Genomic DNA, 18,158 nt, shown 5'->3' on the forward strand with positions numbered 1-18,158 from the left:
CTGCCGCGGGCCCCCGGGCAGGCTCGGGCAGCGCTGCCCGCCGCGGGGAGGAGGCGGAAGCCCTCGGCGGCCCGCGCGCCACACCGGGCCTCGCCTCTCAGGGGAGCGGTCCCCGGCCTGGGCCGGAAGGCGGAGGGCGGGCGCAGGGAGCTCCGCCTGGCTCTCCGCGTCGGCACGCACAGCTCACGCGAAACAACCCGCCGGCAGCCACTCGCACGCGCGGGGCAGGCGGCGTTCGGGGCTGGGGGGCGCGGGGACCGGGTGCCCGGCCGGAAGGCCACACCACCGAGAGGCCGGCCGGCCGCGGCGCGCCTAGAGCGGCACCGGAAGCACCCCGGGCGGGGCCTCGGGCCGGTTTCCGGCTGCGGCGTGCGTGCGGCCGTGCGGGCTTTGTCGGCCGACTTGCGGGGCGGGCGGCCGCTGGTTCGCGTGCGGGGCGAGCGCCGTCCTCTCGCCGCTGGGCGCCGGGTGAGTGGCGTGATGCGGGCCGCGGACGGGGGCGGCAGGGTCCTCCGGTCGGGCGGACGGGCGGGCTGAGCGCGGTCGGCCCCGCACCGCGATCCCGGAGCCTGGGCCTGCGTGAGCCCGGCTCCTGGCAGCCGTCACGGCCGCCCCCGCAGGGCTGCAGCCCGGCCCCGGGGCCCGCAGCGTCTCTCCCCACGGAACGTCGTGTGGGTAGATACCCGGTTCCACTCTCCTGGCGCTTTTCCCCGGCTCCAGCGGACGCACACCCAAGCCCTGGAGCCTCCAGCTCCAGCGTTGCTGTCGCATTCTTAAGCCCGCCAGCCCCTCCGAGGTGGCCGGCGGGTGGGGTGGGATGAGGGGCCCAGGTGCGGTAGTACGGCTGTTTTGCTCGAAGCCTGCCTCCTCTCCCGGGAGCCCAGGGGAGCTGGGCCTCGAGGCTCTGTGTGCTGGAGGAGAGGCCGAGCCGGCACCTCTGCCCCGGGGGCAGAATCTCCTCCAGCGCTGGTCCCGAAGGAGAACTCCCAGGTGGGGAGAGGTGAGGGGCTACGCTATCCCAGACCTTTCTAGAGTCGTATCAGTCCCGTCTCTGCTGCTGTCCTGGACATCTGACCCGCTCATACAGTAGCTGCATCGTGGTCATGGGATCCTCAGGGGCTGAGGAGCACGCCTGGGGTTTCCCAGGAATGTTAGCTGGAGGCCACTTTGAACTCAGTTTGTCTGTAGAGCTCATGCTCTTAATCACGCTGCGGTACCCTCCCTGCAGCACACCTTTTCTCTGAGCTTCAGTCCCAGTGAATGACAGAAATGTCTTTTGCCCACCTAGGGTGTGAGAGATGCCAGTCTAACCGAGTCTTCAGGTGATACCTCGCTCCTGTTCACAGAGGTGGAATTTTCATCCGTATTGTAGATGTAACATTGTAAGGGTAACTTAATAAACAGGATAACTACAGCATCCCTCTTATGGAAGATACAGAGAGAAAGGGGGGAGGGGTGCTCTATATTTTCACAAGCCTAACTTGGTGGCCCCGGCCTCTGCTGGAGTGATGGTGATGAATTCGTGACTCTCCTGGAAAGGTCCTGGGGGTGATCGGGCTTGCAAGGCAGAGCTGAGAGGGCGCGGGCCACATTCACAAGCTGGTGATGGAAAGGGTGCTCAGGGAAGCAGCGGACCCAGAACAGGGCAGGGCCTTGAAGCGATTCACGGAGCTGTCAGGCATGTCCAGTGCAGCCTCGGGCTGCGGAAGGTGACTGGTGAAAGGACGCTGGACTTGTCAGGAAAGGAGAAGGTGATTGGCATCATTGGGCAGAGCCCTGGGAGCAAAAACCAAATGGCTGTGGGGTGGGGTGGGAGGAGGAGATAGCAGCTAGCAGCTGGCTTGGCCTTATGCAAGTCACCCCCCTGAACCTCGTGGATGGGTGTGAGGAGAACATAGGGAAGAAGAAAAGCACTCAGCAGGCGCTCAGTCCCCATCATGACTGCAGTGGCAGGAGCGCAGGTTGATGACAGTGGCGGCCGCAGGGCAGCACCAGGGAGCAGATTCTCCTGGAGCTCTAGTCCATGTCTTCCTTGGGTTTCTTTTTACTCTCCTTTTCCTATTATTCCTGAGGGTAAAACTCTGCAAACCTTCCTGCTTCCTATTTTAGGCTGTAAGCAGCAGACAGCAACTCTGGCTAACTTGTGTGCCCAAGTCCATAACACCCCTTTACCAGTGCACGTATGCCAACAGCTTCTAGTGCCTGCAGCTGGCACTGCCCCTGCATCATCTCAGAGCCCCTCGGGGTTGCTCACAGGCTCCACTCCCAGGCTAAGCTCCCACTTCATTCCCAGCACTGAGGCTCACCCCATCTCTCAGCATCAACTGTGCATTTAGACAGTTTCATGTTTATGTTTTGTCCAGCAAATTCTGTATGTACAACAGAAGGGTGGGCCATGTTAGCCCAGGAACCAGAAGATGTGTATTTTCACTTCCTTTGTTAATTTCATTCAGGTTTCTTTATAAATGAAAGAGTAGCGATTTAATTTTGCTTAAATTCACAGAAGGAAAAGGCGCTAAGCAGAAACTGAGGGAGTGCTGATTTTCAAATAAATGTTATTCAAAAGTAAGGTATATTTAATTTTTAAAACTTCCTCTAAAGTTAAAAAAAGTTATTAGATGGACTTCCTAGGTGGCGCAGTGGTAAAGAATCCACCTGCCAATGCAGGGGACACGGGTTCGAGCCCTGCCCTGGGAAGATTCCACATGCCATGGAGCAGCTAAGCCCGTGCGCCACAACTACTGAGCCCATGTGCTGCAACTATTGAAGCCCACGCGCCTAGGGCCTGTGCTCCACAACAAGAGAAGCCACTACAACGAGGAGCCTGTGCACCACAATGAAGAGTAGCCCCGCTCTCAGCAACTAGAGAAAGCCCGTGTGCAGCAACGAAGACCCAGCACAGCCAATAAATAAATTTAATTAATTAATTTAAAAAAAGTTATTAGAATCATGAAAAGGCACACATATATCATCTCCAAAACAAAAAACCAAGTCTACCTCCCGTTTTTTTGAATTAAGAAAAATAACGAGTTTTAAAATATAAGCTTACTTTTTATAATACTCATCCCAGCTGATCTAAGCAAAATATCCTGTAAAAGTGACATCAAACTCAGGAAGGGAAAAAATCTTCGACAATGGGAAACGGGCACTGGAGGCAGACAGGCCTGGCTCTGAACTTGAGCTCTGCCACCGACTGGCTTGGCAGCCCTCGGCCTCTGTGAAATAAATAGAGGTAAGAGCTGTCTGACGCGGTTTGGATGCCTCAGCACTGCCTGGTAGGGTTTGGGGGTCCTCATGAGTAGCACCCCCCGCCCTCCCCAGTCTGCACCGGCGAGGCCCATGAAGCGCGAAAGGTCCCCTCTCTGTGGTCAAAGCCTAGGTTGGAGTGATGTTGGGCTCCTCAGGCGAGTGCCGGCGAGACGCGGTCCTGCGTGCTGGCTGGATCGCTGCCGCCTCTCCCGGGTGGAGTGGGCGCCCTAGCACTTCTGGCCGGGTGGGCAGAACCCGCACCCCCGTGGAGGAGGTTGGGTGCTGCGTGGCTAGTTATTCTCCCAAACCTTCCATCCGTCTGGGGAGGAGACGTGGGCAGGACACTTCAGGGAACCTCTGTCCTGGTGACCCCAGAGGCATGGGCGGATGGTCCCTCCAGTGCCCATGAGTAGTAGGGCCTCTGAGCGCCTGTGGTGGTGACGCTGCTCGAGCCCCAGGTGCACCTGTGTGACTCCACTTGGAGAATGCCGGGGTGAATTATAAATGAGGGAAGGTGTTGCAGACGGATGGTTGTCGTGGGATCCCCTGTTTACGTCTGAAGGTCGTGTGTACATAAGTAAATGTTTCATTGTTGTTGTTTGAGCAGAGGCCTGGGTGAATGTGTATGAACCACACCACTAACAGTGGTTCTCTGTGTATTCTGTGTTTGCCACTTGAATATTTTTACTATGTGTATCTTATGTTTTTAATTGCTAAGAAGTAACAAGATATAAAAGTAAAGTAAAACAGAATATGAGACTGAGGTGTATGCTCCTGACTTCATGATACGTTGCTGCAGAGAAAACTCTAGAGGAAAGAGGTCAATGTGTGATCTGAGTGGTGGCGTTATGGGTAATTTTATTTTTATTTTTAAAGTTTTCCTTAACTAGCATAATTTATACCCTTAAAAAATAAATAGTTTTTATAAGCAGGAGAAAGATTTTAAGCCAAATTAGTGGGCCTTGGACTCAGAAGAACGTTCTCAGCGAACGTCACCAGGCAGTGGTCGTGATCGCTGTGCCCCGGGGCAGCCCGAGAGAGCCGCTGCCCAGGAAGCTCTGTTGCCAGTCTCACAGGAGAGACGTGCCTCCCACAGACGCGTGTCCGGCTTCTCATTCCTACTGTCGGCTGGTGGCGTGCGGGTTCCGCGTCTTTTCATCACAGGGAGCACTGCCTCGGAATAGCCAGGTTGTCCAATAGCACTATTGAAGCACAGGCCCGTTTTGCTGTAAGAGATTGAAGAGTAGTGTTTCCGGCAGGAACCTTGGTTTCTCGTGTCCCACCTCACAGGCAGGTGGGCGGCCCTGCCTCTCCAGCACGTGGGCGCCTGCTGGGCTGCCTCGCACGCATCACCCCGGGTGGGTGAGAGGGTGGGAGACGGTGGCACGCAAACACTCCTTCCGTTCCTGTCTCACGGCTGGAATCAGTCGCAGGGTCACGCCTCACTTCAGGGGACTTGAGGAAATGCAGCCATTCGTTGCCGATCTTGTGTGCACGAAAATTTCTGGAGCGGTTGTTACCACTCAGAGGAAGCAGCTTCGCCGGGCAGCCTCTGTCTCTGCCGCAGTTCACCCCGCTGGCTGCCCTGGGTCCCACACCAGGCTGTGCTCCAGCCCGGAGCCAGGGTCTCTGGTGTGTGGCCTTCTCCCGGCACCAGTGCATCTTCACACGGTCACAGTCTAAACTCAGACAAGTCTGCTCTCCCCAGATGCTGTCTCCTCACCCAGCAAAAGAGCAGGGTGACGACACAGATGCCCCGAGTCAGGAAGGGGAAGAACCCCAAACCCAGAGCAGTCACTGCTCCACGGTGGCAGCGGTTCTCAGTGGAGTCTGCAAGGGCGGCCTGAACTGGTGGCCACTGAAGCGAAGAGTCCCAGGACCCAGCAGAAATGAGGACCTCTGTCAACCAGAAGATAAGCACAGGACCTGTTATGACAGCTCTGTTCCCAGCCCCGAGCTGCCAGCCCCTTGGTGTGTGGATAGAAGAGTGGGAAGTGCGCGGCGGAGTGTTCCCCTGATGGAGGCCACACGCGGCGAGGTCCATGCAACACAGGCGGCCTCCCTGGGCTCGGTGCTCAGCGGCGGCAGACACAGTGGGGTCATGAGGTAGAGCGGGAGTTAATTAGAGTGGAAGGTTCTACAACCTTAGGGATGTTCCAAAAAGCACTGAGTTGTGTGCTTTACACTGGTGAATTTTATGGTGTGTGAATTGTATCCATAAAAAGTGGGTACGTGTTGAATAAAAAGCAGACACAAAACATAAGTGTATGCTTCCATTTAAGTGAAATGGAAACAGGCAGAATTCACGTGTAGTAATAGAGATAGTTCTTCTTGGAGGGGAGCTTCTGGGCAAGGGAAGTGGTGGTGGTTAGACAGGTGTACGAGGCGTTCATTGAGACGTGTGCCCTTGATGCGACCTGTCCCTCTCAGAGAGAACCGCCTGTTGGGAAGAAGCCCTGTAGCCTTAGAGCTCGTGTTACCTGGTTATACCTCTCTCCTGCCCCCCCGGGCTGCTCCTCTCTGCCCGGCTCTGTCCTCAGGGGCACATCCTTGCCCTGGGCAGCCACGCTGGAAATGGGTTTTGGAGGGCATCCCTTTGTGGGGCTGCACAACTGCTGGTCTGCTTCCCACTGGTGCAGATTTGGGGTGAGACATGACCGTGCAGGGGTCTTGGACGGAGCCCCCAGGAAGTGGGCTCAGCTGAGGGGACGCTCAGGGATGCACCTGTGAAGAAGGTGGGATTGGGCGGCCCGGGCACACCCCAGTGGATCTCTGGGGCCGGGTGACCCCTCAGAGTTGGCGCAGGTGGAGGCAGGAGCGCTCCCGGCTCCGTTGTAGGCCAGGCCCAGGCTGGGGCATGGCAAGCAGGGTTCTGCAACTGGTCTCGGAAGAGAATCAGAGAGGGTGTCTGAGCTGCTTCTGCCTGGAAAGTGCGGGTGCTTCCTGGGGGCCACCGGCTGGTGATCAAGGACAGTTCCACGAGTGCAGGGAACCACATTCAGCCAGCAGCCCGCGTGAGTGTTCAAGCAGGCTTTCCCAGAGTAGACCTCGGCCTGGCTCACACCTTGTGTGACCCTTCTCAGGGGCCGCGGTTGTACCAGGCTGGGCTTCCGACCTCCAGCCGTGTGAGATGCCAGATGTCTGACCTAGTGATGGGTGGCTCACAATGAATAGGGCATGACCTCGGCAGATTCCTGCCAGAGGAGTTCCCGGTGTGGTTTGAGAATTCCAGAGCTGGAGGGCGGGCATTTCTCTGAAGAAGGGAGCTGGGCACAGCGTCCCAGAGACCCTGTGAGGTTAACTAAGCACAGGCTTTTCCAAAGCAGACACACCTGTGGAGCGAGGCCCACGTGCAGGTCACCAGCACCCCGAGGCCTCCCTGCACCCCCCTCCAACCATGATCTGCTCCCTAAAGACCATCACTGACTCAATTCTCCCACCGTGGCTTGGTGTTGTCTGCTTCTGAACTTTGTGCAAGTAGGATTGTAAACTGTGACCTCCCGCTCAGCGTTGCATCTGTGAGGCTCCCGTGTGCTTTTGTGCGGGGCAGGTCTTTTCATTGCTATACGTTCCCCCCTTGTTGGAGGACTCCTCAGTCTGCCCTGACTTCTGCTGATGGGTGTTCTGGTGATTATGAATAGGGCTGCGGTGACCATTCCAGCCCCACACTTCTGCAGGGCGGGGGCGGGGGTGCACAGGTGGACAGGCTTACCTTGGATTCGATCAAGGACATTTAACCCTGTGGGGGGTGGGGCGCCAACACAGGTAGGTGGGTAACTGGGAGGAAGTGGGCGTTCTCGTCTCATGGCTTCTATTTCCTCACTGAAAGGCGGCACGAGGTCGTCATCCCTGAGAGGGAGGAGAGGAGAAACCCGGAGATGGTCTCTCCAGAGAGTTAGCCAAGTGCAGGAAGTGCCGGCCGCGCTCAGGGCCCGTTAGGCGGGGGTTATAAACGTAGAGAGAACTGAGCTGGTAGCGATGCAGACACAGATCGGGAAGCCAGCTGCATTTTACCGAGTTGGAGTTTTCCCACACAGGATGGCAGAGGAAGGAGAGAGCGGGGGGTTAGAGTTAATGTGCGGGGAAATGAGTGAGATGTGTGCCCCAAGTGAGCGGGTCCTGGCGACCTGCAAGCTGGGGAAGGAGGGGCCGCGCAGAGGTGGTGAGCGCAGTCCGCCCGTGTTTCTTTGGAAGTATGTCTTGATTTTTAAAAAATACATTAATTTATTTATTTTTGGCTGCATTGGGTCTTTGTTGCGGTGTGCAGGCTTCTCAGTGCAGTGGCTTCTCTTGTTGCGGAGCACGGGATCTAGGCACGCGGGCTTCAGTAGTTGCAGCACATGGCCTCAGTAGTTGTGGTTCACGGGCTTAGTTGCTCCTGGGCATGTGGGATCTTCCTGGACCAGGGATCGAACCCATGTCCCCTGCATTGGCAGGCGCATTCTTAACAACTGTGCCACCAGAGAAGCCCCTGTCTTGATTTTTGAGTGGAGTCCAAGCCACATCCCTGCCCATCTGCCATCGGCCAGTCTGTCCCCTGGAGCTGGTGTTAGCAGTGGAGCCCGAAGAGGCCTGTGCCTGTGGGGGGACGGGAGTGTGGGCGGAGGGAATGCTTTCCTCTCTCCCTCTGCTTGGACATGCGTTGTGCCCCCACCCACTGCAGCAGACTCCCAGCTGTTAACGGAGGGGAAAGATAATCTTACTCTCTTTGATTTCAGACTCTGACTGGTGACTGGAAGGTGACTCTGGAGCCTGAATTTCTGAGCATGGACATCTGCAGAAGACAGTGTCTGAAGCCCTCACAGTGATGGAGCTCGCTGCCCCTGCACCTGGGGGGGACCTTGAACCCAGATTAGGGGGGCTGTTGGGAAACCTGGAGGGGCAGAGCCTGCGGAGCTGCCCCTCCCAGGAGGGAGGTTGCAAGCACGTGACAGTCACCCACTGGAGAATCCAAACAGGAGAGGCTGCGCAGGTGGGCAGTAGGTCAGGAGGAAGCCCGGTCCTGAGCTCAGACCTCCTCCTGCTTCGGAGAGAGCTGACAGAAGGGGAGGCCCCGCAGCGCCAGGCTTGCGGAAGCTTCCCGTTTAATTCGGACCTGGTCAGACATCAGGCTTCTCAGTCTGGGGAGAAGGCTCACAGGTGTGACGAGTGCGGGAAGGGTTTCGGCCACAGCTCCCACCTCGTGGAGCATCGGCACGCCCACGACGGGGGCAGACTGTACGTGTGCAACGCGTGTGGGAAAGACTTCATTCTCTACACGGACCTTGTGGAGCACCAGAAAGCACACACGGGAGAAAGGCCCTTCAAGTGCGCGCAGTGTGGGAAGGCGTTCTGTCACAGCTCAGACCTGATCCGCCACCAGCGGGTCCACACCCGGGAGCGACCCTTCGAGTGCAAGGAGTGTGGGAAGGGTTTCAGCCAAAGCTCGCTGCTCATCCGGCACCAGCGGATCCACACAGGGGAGAGGCCCTACGAGTGTAACGAGTGCGGCAAGGCCTTCATCCGCAGCTCCAGCCTCATCCGGCATTACCAGGTCCACACGGAAGTCAGGCAGTACGAGTGCAAGGAGTGCGGCAAGGCCTTCCGCCACCGCTCGGACCTCATCGAGCACCAGCGGATCCACACGGGGGAGAGGCCCTTCGAGTGTAACGAGTGCGGCAAGGCCTTCATCCGCAGCTCGAAGCTCATCCAGCACCAGAGGATCCACACCGGAGAGAGGCCTTACGTCTGCAACGAGTGCGGAAAGCGCTTCAGCCAGACGTCAAACTTTACTCAGCACCAGAGAATCCACACGGGAGAGAAGCTCTATGAATGTAACGAGTGCGGGAAAGCGTTCTTTCTGAGTTCATACCTTATTCGACACCAGAAGATCCACACTGGAGAGAGAGTGTATGAGTGTAAGGAATGTGGGAAAGCTTTTCTCCAGAAAGCCCATCTCACGGAGCATCAGAAGATCCACACTGGGGACAGGCCCTTTGCATGCAAGGACTGTGGGAAAGCCTTCATTCAGAGCTCCAAGCTCCTCCTACACCAGGTTATTCACACTGGAGAGAAGCCCTATGTGTGTAGTTATTGTGGGAAAGGCTTTATTCAGAGATCAAACTTCCTTCAACACCAAAAAATTCATGCTGAAGACAAACTCTATGAATGTAGTCAGTATGGGACAGAGTTCACCTCGACTCCACACTTTAAAGGCAGTCAGGAGGTTCACCAAGAGGGGCGTCCCTTGAGTCAGACCCCCATACATTTGGGTGAGAAGTGTGTAGGTCAGGGGGACACACAGACGTATAATTATCCTCCATCCCAGTGAGTGATGCCTGGAAGTGAGCGGCATGAGTCCTCTTGCGGCTTTGGGAGTGTCAGCGTTTCCCAGAGTCATGGCAGGGCTGCCTCCGCAGTGGGCTGCCACCTCCCGCTTGGGAGCAGTGCCGGCCTGCTGTCCTCCTCCTTGCTGGGAGCGCGTGCCCGCAGGAGAGCGACGTGATTGCACAGCTGACTTGGAGCTGGACCAGTTTGGGGGGGGAGCTCAGCCTCAGGAGGAGGTTCTTCTGTTTCATTGCACAATTGCAGTTCACCCCTGAGTTAAATCCCTTTTATAGTGGATGTATCTAATCTTATTACTTTAAAAGAGTATTCCTTAGCAAATTTTGATCTGTCAGAACAGCAAGTTGGAGAGAGATACTTTCTTATCTAAAACCACAAATCGGTTCCCTGTCGTCCTTAGGATAGATTCCAGTCTCCCCATCCTGCATCCAAAGGCCTTTTGCTTCCTGGGGCCTCTTCTCCTGCCGGTTAACTCCCTGCTGCACAGTGGGCACTGCCGCTGCACTGACTGCTGGACGTCCACACGTACCCAGGCCGCACCTGCCGCCTCGCCTCCGTCCTGGTTGGAACGCCCACTCTCCTTACCTGGCCGATGCTTCAGCACCAGTCAGTGCCCATCCCGGGCAGCGTGTCGGCGCAGCCCGCTCGCCTCTGCTTCCGTCCTCGGTGGTCATTCACCTCTGTTCCCGCACTTACTCTGATATGTCAGGATTGTGTTTTCTCTCTCTCTCGTTGTTACAGTGTGAATTCCTGGAGGACAATGAGCGTATCTGGTTGATTTCCGTGTCCCTAGTGTCTAGAGTGAGACAATAAAAAGCACAGCCCAGTCTTTGTGTGCCTGGCACCTCTCTATACTGCTATTTAAAACATGTTTGGGATGTTCTTTCTATTGTTGCTGTTTGTAATCTGCTGGTCTACTGGAAATACCTTCTCTCAGCCCTGCTGACATCTGCTCGTACCGCACTCAGCACTTGCAGGCAATAGCCAGAATGAGGCTGGTGACCCGTGTATTTTTTGCCTTCAGAGCTTGTCCGTGACTGCCCTCTTGTTCTGGGGAAGGCTTGTCTTCAGTTAGTCGTCTGTGTGTCTTTCCGATTCATTCTCAGGGCACACAGTCCTGGTGCACTACATGACTTCTTTCTGTCTTAGCAATTCCGTGATTGAGCCCAACTTCTTGCCCTTTCCCTGCTCTCTGGCTCACTTTGTCATTGATTTGAAAATGTAGTGATCTAAAAGGAACAGTGCTAAATACTGGGGAACCAAGATGAATAAGACACCGTCTGTCTTGAAGTCATCCAAAGTCTCTTGGGGGAGGCAGAAAGGTCACGGTACACTGAGTTAAATGTTGAAGTAGAAGTGTGTTCCCAGTTGTGTAGGAGCATAGGTAAGGAGGTGACTAATTTGGCACGGGGGATCTGGGACGGCTTCACAGAGGAGGTGACAGAGAACTGGCCTAAGAGATAAGTAGACATTTGTCAACGAGAGCAGTGGATGATCTGGGTGGGGGTGGATCTGGAGAAACGGGAGGCCCGGCGGATCCCTCTCTAGGTAGAGCTGTTCAAAAGCAGGCCGGTTTTATTGCACCGCGGGTAACTGTCTAGCAGAACTGTTAGTTGTTGCCTCTCAATTCCTTTTATGTTAACACTAAACAAAACAACCCGTTTTGAATGCTGTAATAATGTATTGCCCATGAGGGCATATCTTGAGTTCTTAAATTCCAGCAACCCTAGAAGCCTTGAGGGGGTAAATAATTCAACAAGCGCATACTCCATCTTTTGGAAAACTCACCATTCCTAGAGAGATTTCAAATGGTATAGAAGCAGATATTACCAGATCATTTTAACCAACTTTGGTTGAGGTCCAGGTGCCGTACAGTAAGTCACCTATTTTAAGTGTACAGAACTTTGACAAATCCATATACCCGTGTTACCATCCTCACAGTCAAGAAAAATAGCATTTCTGTCGCCCAGAAATGTTGCCCTTTGCCCTTGCCCGGTTACGCCCACCCCAGGCCCGCGTCACCACTTCCGTTGGTGTAGGTGCCTCTTGCCTGCTCCAGGCCTTGGTGTCAATGCATCCATGTGGCACGTAACCCTGGCGTCTGGCTTCCCTCACGTTGCATGTTAAAGACTCAGCCGAGTAGGTCCGTGTTCCCGTAGCTCTTTCCCTTTGTGGGCCGTGTCCCAGTGTATGGTAAGCATCATTTGTTATTCATTCACCTGCTGTGGGAATTTGGGTTTCCAGTTTTGGCTGCATTGAATAAAACTGCTACGAGCATCTCTGCAAAAATGTGTATTTGGACATGCCTCTTTATTTCACATGGGGACGTGCCTAGGAATTCAACTGCTGGATGATAAGATATAAGAATTGTAACTTTATAAGAAATTGCCAAAAAGGTCTTCATCGTGGTTGTGGCCTTTTACACCCCTGCCGCTGTCAGGGTTCCACTGGTCCAGATCCTTACCAACCGGCAGTGTTGTCGCGCTTCTAAACCTAACCCCCTCCAGGGGCACTGAGTGATGCGCGTCTATGTTTCTCATGTGTGTTTGCTGCCGAAGGATGAGGGTGAGCATCTGTACCATCTTTTGTGGTGCCTGTTCACATCTTTTACCCATTTTAAAATTGGGTGGGGACTTCCCCGGTGGTCCAGTGGTTAAGAATCTGCCTTCCAGTGCAGGGAGCACAGGTTCAGTTCCTGGTCAGGGAATTAAGATCCCACATGTTGCAGGGTAACTAAGCCCTTGCAGCAACTAAGCCCATGCACTGCAAGGAAAGATCCTGCATGCAGCAACTAAGACCCGACACAGCCAAAAATAAATAAATAAAATTTTTAAAAATTGGGTGGTTTGTGTTCTTATTTACTTGTAAGAGTCTTTTTTATATTCTAGGTCAAAGTCTCTTCCCAAACATGTATGTATGTATGTGTATATGTATATATTTATTTATGACCGCGTGGCTTGTGGGATCTTAGTTCCTCGACCAGGGATTGAACCAGGGCCCTTGGCAGTGAAAGGGCTGAGTCCTAACCACTGGACTCTCAGGGAATTCCCCCAAACATATATTTATTATGAATACTTCCTTTCAGTCTTTGGCTTATTTATTTATTTATTTATGGCTATGTTGGGTCTTTGTTGCTGCACGCCAGCTTTGTCCAGTTGCATCGAGCGCAGGGCTACTCTTCGTTGAGGTGCACGGGCTTCTCAGTGCAGTGGCTTCTTTTGTTGCAGAGCATGGGCTTTAGGTGTGGGCTTCAGTAGTTGTGGGACATGGGCTCAGTAGTTGTGGCTTGCAAGCTCTAGGGTGCAAACTCAGTAGTTGTAGCACACGGGCTTAGTTGCTCCACGGCATGTGGGATCTTCCCCGACAAGGGGTTGAACCCGTGTCCCCAGCATGGGCAGGTGGATTCTTAACCACTGTGCCACCAGGGAAGTCCCCTGTCATGGTTTTTTAAAAGCCTTTTTACAATCGTCATTGCCAGTGTGTAGAAATATATTTGATTTTTCGTTAATTGACCTTGTATCCTGCAACCTAGACGAATTCACTTATTAGTTCCAGTAGTTTTTTTTTCTAGATTCTTAAGCATTTTCTATGTAAATAATCAAAGAATTTTACTTCTGCCTTTCTAGTTTGTGTAGACTTTGCTCCTTTTTCTTTACTGCTAGGGCATCTTGTACAATTTTCATTAGAAGTGAGAGGACATCTTGTCTTGTTTTGATATCATGGTAGCATTGCTCTCAACGAGTTGTGAATTAGTCTCCCCACGTCTGCTTTCTGAAGTTGTTCGTGTAATGACATTATTTCTTCCTTAGATGTTTGATAGCTTTCACCAGTGAAACCCTGAAGAGTTCTTTGTGGAAAAATATAGAATTCAATTTCTGTAATAGATACAGCACTACTCAGATTTCTGTTTCTTCTTGTGCCAATTTGTTAACTTGTATCTTTCAAGGAATTATTTATTTCATCTAATATAATTGAGGTATTGACATAAAATTGTTGAAACATTTCGTTGTTTTTGTGCATTCTATTTTACATCTATCTTAATTAGTTATATTTAAAATGATGTCTCCTCTTTTCATCCTAGTATTGGTGATTGGTGTCTTCCTTCTGCTTTTCTGATCAGTCTGGCTAGAGATTTACCAAAGTTATTCGTCCTTTCAAAGAAGCAGCTTTCGTCTTCCTTGATTTTCTTCAGTGTTTGGCTGTTTTCTATTTCACTGAAATAGAACCATTTTATTTCTTTCCTTCTGCTTTGAGCTAGTTTTTCCTTCCCTTTTCTAGCTTATTAAAGTGCAAGCTTAGGTTACTAGTTTTAGACCTTACTTCTTTTCTGATATAAATATTTAAAGCCAGTAATTTTCCTCTAAACACTGCTTTAGCTGCATTCCACAGACTTAGACATGTATTTTCCTCGTTATTCCTGCAGCCCAGGAGCGTGGGCGGGCCGGCCAGCCGGGCGGTCTCCCGGGGCCTCCGCCACCGAGATGAACTCCTAGAGGGGCGGAGGCGCCGCTTCCGGCGAAGGGAGAAGCACTTCCGCTGGGAAGTTTGCGTCCTGCCCGCCGGCCGCGCCCCTCTTCGCGCGGTGTTCTTGGAGATCCGGTTAGGTTTGCCTGCAGGGGGCCCCCTGCCGGTCAGCGTGCGCAGCCCTCAGGCTCCTCCTGGCGCGTCCAGCTGCGCCCTCCCGGGGCGGCCTCCACGTGCGGGTGGGCTCCGCGTGAGTCCAGCCTGGGCCGCCCGGCGGGAGACAGGCTGTGCCCAGCTGCCGGCCTAGTGCCAGCACCCCCCGCTCAGGGCTCCTCCGCAGGTGGGAGCCGCGTCCTCCTGTGCCAGCGCATCACGCAGGATGTCTGGCCTTCTAGCTCCGTAGCGGCCTTGAGTGCTTCCAGCCTCTCGGTTTCCACCCTCCACGTCTACGTCCGGCCCCCTTCATCTTTCCTCCCGACCGCCGTAGTGGTCAGTGGTTGCCTGCCTGTGTCCCCCACCCAGTCCTGTCCTGCCGCCTTCTGATTGGCTCACGCAAGGGCTCTTTCCGAAGTGTGAAGGACCAGGAAGGTCTGGTGTTAGACCTTCCCTGCCTTGTAAAACCATGGCCCAGGATGCCTTGGGTACGCCAGCCCTTGCCTGCTTCTCTGACCTTATTGAAACCATGTACAAGCCCCTGTGTCCTTGTCTTTTGAAGCAAAAGGCTGACTCAAGAGTTGATGATTGGGAAATATGAAGACGTAGAAACAAAGAATAGCTGTTGGGCTAGGGAGCTGGTAACAACTTAGACTATAAATCTGCCACATGGCAGAAGCACTGAACTGCCAGTTCCATGAAAGACGTATGTAAAGGCCTGGCACACATTCCTAAGTTGTGTTTACGGGAAGCGGACTCCCACCAGGTGATAACTGCTGACCATTAGAACATAGACCCTAGACTGGTTGAAACCAGAATGTTGACGCTGCTTGAAACTTCACCTTGAAGCCAGCCGATGGGAGAATTATGCACCCGCTGATCACGCACGCTGCCGCCCTCTGTCTCACACTGCCTTTAGGACCCCTGCCCTGAAAGCCATCAGGGCGCTTGGGTCTTTTGAGAATGAGCTGCCCATTCTCATCGCTTGGTGCCTGCAGTAAACACCGTAATTTCCTTCACCACAGCCCAGTGTCAGTTGATTGGCTTTACCGCACACTTGGGTGAGCGGATCCAAGTTTGGTTCGGTAGCAATATCTCCTACAGGTCTCCCCCTTACGCTCTGCTTTCCAGCCGGCCACGTGCAGCACGCAGTAGACGCCCAGCGTAGGGAGCTGTCCTTATTTATCACTGCGATCATTGTTCGTGGCTGGAGAGCCCAGGCTCTCATGCTCAGTGCTAGGTCTCATGACACCTGTGCCCAATGCACCTTTTCATGCATCTTTTTCTTCTTGGTTTGTGAGAGTTCTAGTTCTGGATATGAGTCTTTTGTCAGATACTTATAGTTGGAATATTTTCTCCCAGTCTTTGGCTTGCCTTTTTATTTCTTAACTGTCTTTTAATTTTGATAAAGTCCAATTTATGAATTAAAAAACTTTAAGGTTAGTGCTTTTGGGATCCCACCAATGAAATCTTTGCCTACCCCAAGGTTATAAAAATATTCTTCCATTTTTTTCTTCTAGAAGCTTTATAGTTTCAGCTCTCACATTTAGGTCCAAGACCGGTCTTGAATTATTTTGGGGTGTGGTGTTAGGTACGGGGTGTTAAGGTTAATTTTCCCTCCTATTGTTCTGGCACCATTAATGTAAAAAAAATAGCAGCAACTTTCTTTTACCCTTTGAATTACATTGATGCGCTTGTCATAAAACACTTAACTGTACGTGTGGGTCTGTTTCTGCAGTCTCTGCTGTTCCATTGATCTATATATCTATGCTTGTGCCAGTACTACCCTCTCGTCATTACTGTAGTCTTAGAATCAAGGAGTGTACGTCTTCCAACTTTGTTCTTCAAGATGGGTTATTTGAGGTCATTTTCTTTTCATGTAAATTTTATTATACCCTGTCCATTTCTTTAAAAAACAAACACAAGTAAACCAACCTGCTGTGATTGTGCTTGGCGTGGTGTTGAATTTCTAGATCAGTTTAGGGAGAATTGACAACTTAATACCCATAAAACAGGGGAGATGGCTCAATTTATTCCCGACTTAGTTTGCTCAGCATTGTTTTGTAGTTCCAAAAGTAGAAGACGTGTACATCCTTTGTCAGATATACTCCTAGGTCAGGTGTGTGTTTTTTTTCCCCACACCACCAAGCAGCTAACTCAGTTATGACAGTCTCTGCCCGCAGACGCTATCAGACCCCACACGTGAGGGGCTCAGTCCCACAAGACGGCCCCTCTTCCCACACTTCAGACACCACGCTCAAGTCCAGGTGGTCACCAGTGACTGACTGACGAGCTGTACACCTGCAGGTTCCCACTGCCTCTGCTGTGGGTGGGATCCGTTTGCTCAGCAAACGAATTAGTTTCACAGAACTCACAGGAACAGTTTACTGACTGGATCACCGGTTCATGATAAAACGATAAGGCTCAGGAACAGCCAGGAGGAGTTGCATAGGGAAACTATGGGGAAAGGGCCGGAGCTTCCTCTCTCTGAACTCTGCACTCTTCTCAAATCTCCACGTGTTCACCAACCTGGAAGCTCTCTGAACTCTTCTAGCCTGGAGTCCCTCACTCCAGGGAATGGAGATAAGACAAACCTTATGTTCTTGGCACAAACTCCACTTGGTCATGACACAGAGCTCTTTTCTAGTACAGTGCTGTACTGGGCTTCCTAATGTTTTTTTGTTTGTTTGTTTAGGATTTCTGTGTCTGCCTATGAGAGATACTGGCCTGTAAGTTTCTTGTCTTGTGATGTCTTTATCAGGTTTTTGTGTCAAGGCTTTGCTGGCCTCGTGACAGAAGCTGGAAAGGGTTTGCTCTTCCTCATTCTCCTACAGGCTTCTGCAGGCTTCTGAGATTGGTGTATTCTTCCTTAAGGGTTTGGTAGACCTTACCAGTGAATCAGCTGGGTCTGGTGTTTTCTCTGTGACAAGATTTTTTTCTTTTTCTGTCAGTTTCATAAAGTTGTGTTTACAAGAGAATTTGTCGATTTCATCTCAGCTGCAGAACTTGTTGGCATAGAGCTGGTCATAGTGGAAGTAATGCTACTTTCCACATCTATAGGAGCTATAGGGCGACCTCGTTCTTTCATCCCTAATGTGCAGAACTAGGCCTCTTCCTCCAGCTGGCCCCGTTCTCAAGGCATCTTGGGAACTGTCCTCTCCTGCATCTTCGTTCTCCGTGCTTCACCCAGGAAAGACACACTCACTGTGGCCGGAGACTTTGGGATCCTGAGGAAGGTGGTTCTGGACAGACCTGGGGGCAGAATTTGGGCTCTAAGCATACCACATCTGCACAGTTTAGGGGAGCTTGTGGCTTATTCCCAAAAGTTGGCGAAGAATAATGAAGCTCTGATGGAAGAATCTGATTGGAGGGAAAGTGCCTGAGAATGGGCCATCCTGGTCCCGTCTCCCGGGGAAGCACCCAGGGTGGGCTTTAGCCCTCAACTTCCAGTCACGTGTCTGCAGCTAAGCGGTTGGTGTTCAGCCATGAGTGCATGGTCTCTCCCCATTTGGTGACGGCCTGTGGCTTGCCCGCTGGAGTGTCAGAGTCCATGTGTACGGGGGGTGGGTAGCCCAGGGCACCCAGTGGTTTCCCTCCAGTGACGCTGACCCCACTGGCCCCCAGATGCCCCTTCCATCATGGAGTGCGTGTGAGCTTCTGTCACCGGTTTTTCCTGAACCCCCTTGGTCCACTGGGAAGGTTCAGGGCTCCTGGGGTCAGGTGGGGGCGTCTCTCACCTGGAACAGTGGGGTGAGCCGTGGGTTGAGGGGTGGGAGAGAGCCGCATTTCAGGAAGCACAGTGGGGTCCCTAGGGCCCCCCTCAGCTCCCAGGTGAGCTGAGCACCCAGCACCCTCTGATGGCGTTCTCCTCTCCCAGTGAGACAGTGGGCAGGAGCTGCTGTCTAATGGGACCCTGGAAACCCACGCATGGCACCCGCCCCTGCACCCAGCACTGGGTGTGTGTGCGG

At 53.0% G+C, this 18,158-nt stretch overlaps 1 protein-coding gene across 2 annotated transcripts; it reads left to right on the forward strand.

The window, feature by feature from the left end:
• The first annotated feature begins 233 nt into the window (after window positions 1–233).
• ZNF623 (zinc finger protein 623) lies at window positions 234–12,138 on the forward strand. Of its 2 annotated transcripts, XM_057736838.1 has the most exons (3): window positions 234–468; window positions 7,968–9,283; window positions 9,974–12,138. In XM_057736838.1, the coding sequence occupies exons 2-3, from the start codon at window positions 8,057–8,059 to the stop codon at window positions 10,043–10,045; spliced, it is 1,299 nt and encodes a 432-aa protein (XP_057592821.1). In that variant the 5' UTR covers window positions 234–468; window positions 7,968–8,056; the 3' UTR covers window positions 10,046–12,138. The 2 variants fall into 2 exon arrangements, with proteins under 2 accessions (XP_057592821.1, XP_057592820.1); XM_057736837.1 differs by having other exon boundaries at window positions 7,968–12,138.
• Window positions 12,139–18,158: the final 6,020 nt, after the last annotated feature.

This window comes from Hippopotamus amphibius, chromosome 5, assembly GCF_030028045.1.
Source record: "Hippopotamus amphibius kiboko isolate mHipAmp2 chromosome 5, mHipAmp2.hap2, whole genome shotgun sequence".
NCBI classification, from domain to species: domain Eukaryota; kingdom Metazoa; phylum Chordata; class Mammalia; order Artiodactyla; family Hippopotamidae; genus Hippopotamus; species Hippopotamus amphibius.